Below are 934 nucleotides of genomic sequence, written 5' to 3'. Positions count from 1 at the left end.
GACCCGGGCCCGCCTGGCCGAGCTGCGGCAGCGCGTGGAGACGTTTGCCCGTGCCTTCCCCATGCCCGGCTTCACCGACCACTGATCTCCACCCCCTTGGGACTCCCACCCAAGCAGGGGCTGTAGCACATGAGGAGAGACCCCCCACCCTACCGCTGCTCCTCCTTTCCAGGGGGACCTGGCCCTGGGCGATGCCCCCCTCCCACCTCTGGCCGTGCGGGCAGGAGGGTGGTGACGTGTAACAAAGTTGTTCCATTCTCAGCCTGGCTCGTGTCCCTGTGTCGGTGCTGGGGGGTGGGGGTCACTTCCATGGGGCCAGAGCTGTCTTGGCCCCACCTCTGCGCTGTTGTGTCCTTCTCCTGCCCTCCAACCTGCTGTCATTGGTGGGGGCCAGTCTGGGCAGGGTGCGTATGGGGGGAGAGGTCCCTTGTATTCCCCAGCTGCAGGCCTAGGGCCCCCCCCAAGATACACACCAGAGCTTTGCTACACAACTCCCACCCCCTGCCCCTTGTAGGGCACCCCAGAGCCAGGGACTAAGTTGTGGGGCTTGGAGGGGCCCCGATCCTCGGCCCAACAGCAGCCCCATCTTGCTGGGGGGGCGGTCTACACCCTGGGGGCAGTACAGATTAGGATGTGTTGGGTGGGTGGTGCTAGGGTCCACCCTGGTGCAGGGGGGGGTCCCCTTTGCCCAGTGATGGGGGCGGGCCCCTGCTCTGGTCAGTGTATGGGTGGGGCCCCTCACTCCCCCCCACTTCCCTCTCTTTAGCAATGGGGAAACTGAGGCACAGGTTAGTTGGTGGGTCAGGAAGTGGGAGGGGGGGTCTCCCAAGCCCTGGGGGTGGTATGGGGCAGCAGCTGTGTACAACGGGGTTTCCGAGGGGGTGTCCTGGTCTCTGTCCCTCCCCACGCCAGCCACACACACACGTGCACCCCT

General features: G+C 65.7%; 2 protein-coding genes across 2 annotated transcripts in view; one reads left to right on the top strand and one right to left on the bottom strand.

Moving 5' to 3' along the window:
• SHMT2 (serine hydroxymethyltransferase 2) overlaps positions 1-261 on the top strand; it is a 4880-nt gene extending 4619 nt beyond the window's left edge. Inside the window, exon 12 of the mRNA XM_025192673.1 lies at positions 1-261. Within this exon, the coding sequence (XP_025048458.1) occupies positions 1-85 (85 nt within the window). The 3' untranslated portion in view covers positions 86-261.
• Positions 262-377: 116 nt separating this feature from the next.
• The window catches only part of NDUFA4L2 (NDUFA4, mitochondrial complex associated like 2), a 16596-nt gene continuing 16039 nt past the window's right edge, over positions 378-934 (bottom strand). The window contains exon 4 of the mRNA XM_025192704.1: positions 378-395. Within this exon, the coding sequence (XP_025048489.1) occupies positions 378-395 (18 nt within the window). The remainder of the gene's footprint in view (positions 396-934) is intronic.

This window comes from Alligator sinensis, unplaced genomic scaffold (assembly GCF_000455745.1).
Source record: "Alligator sinensis unplaced genomic scaffold, ASM45574v1 scaffold265_1, whole genome shotgun sequence".
Classification (NCBI taxonomy): Eukaryota; Metazoa; Chordata; order Crocodylia; family Alligatoridae; genus Alligator; species Alligator sinensis.
Note: the sequence above shows the minus strand (reverse complement) of the source record. Positions and strands in the feature narration are given on the sequence as shown.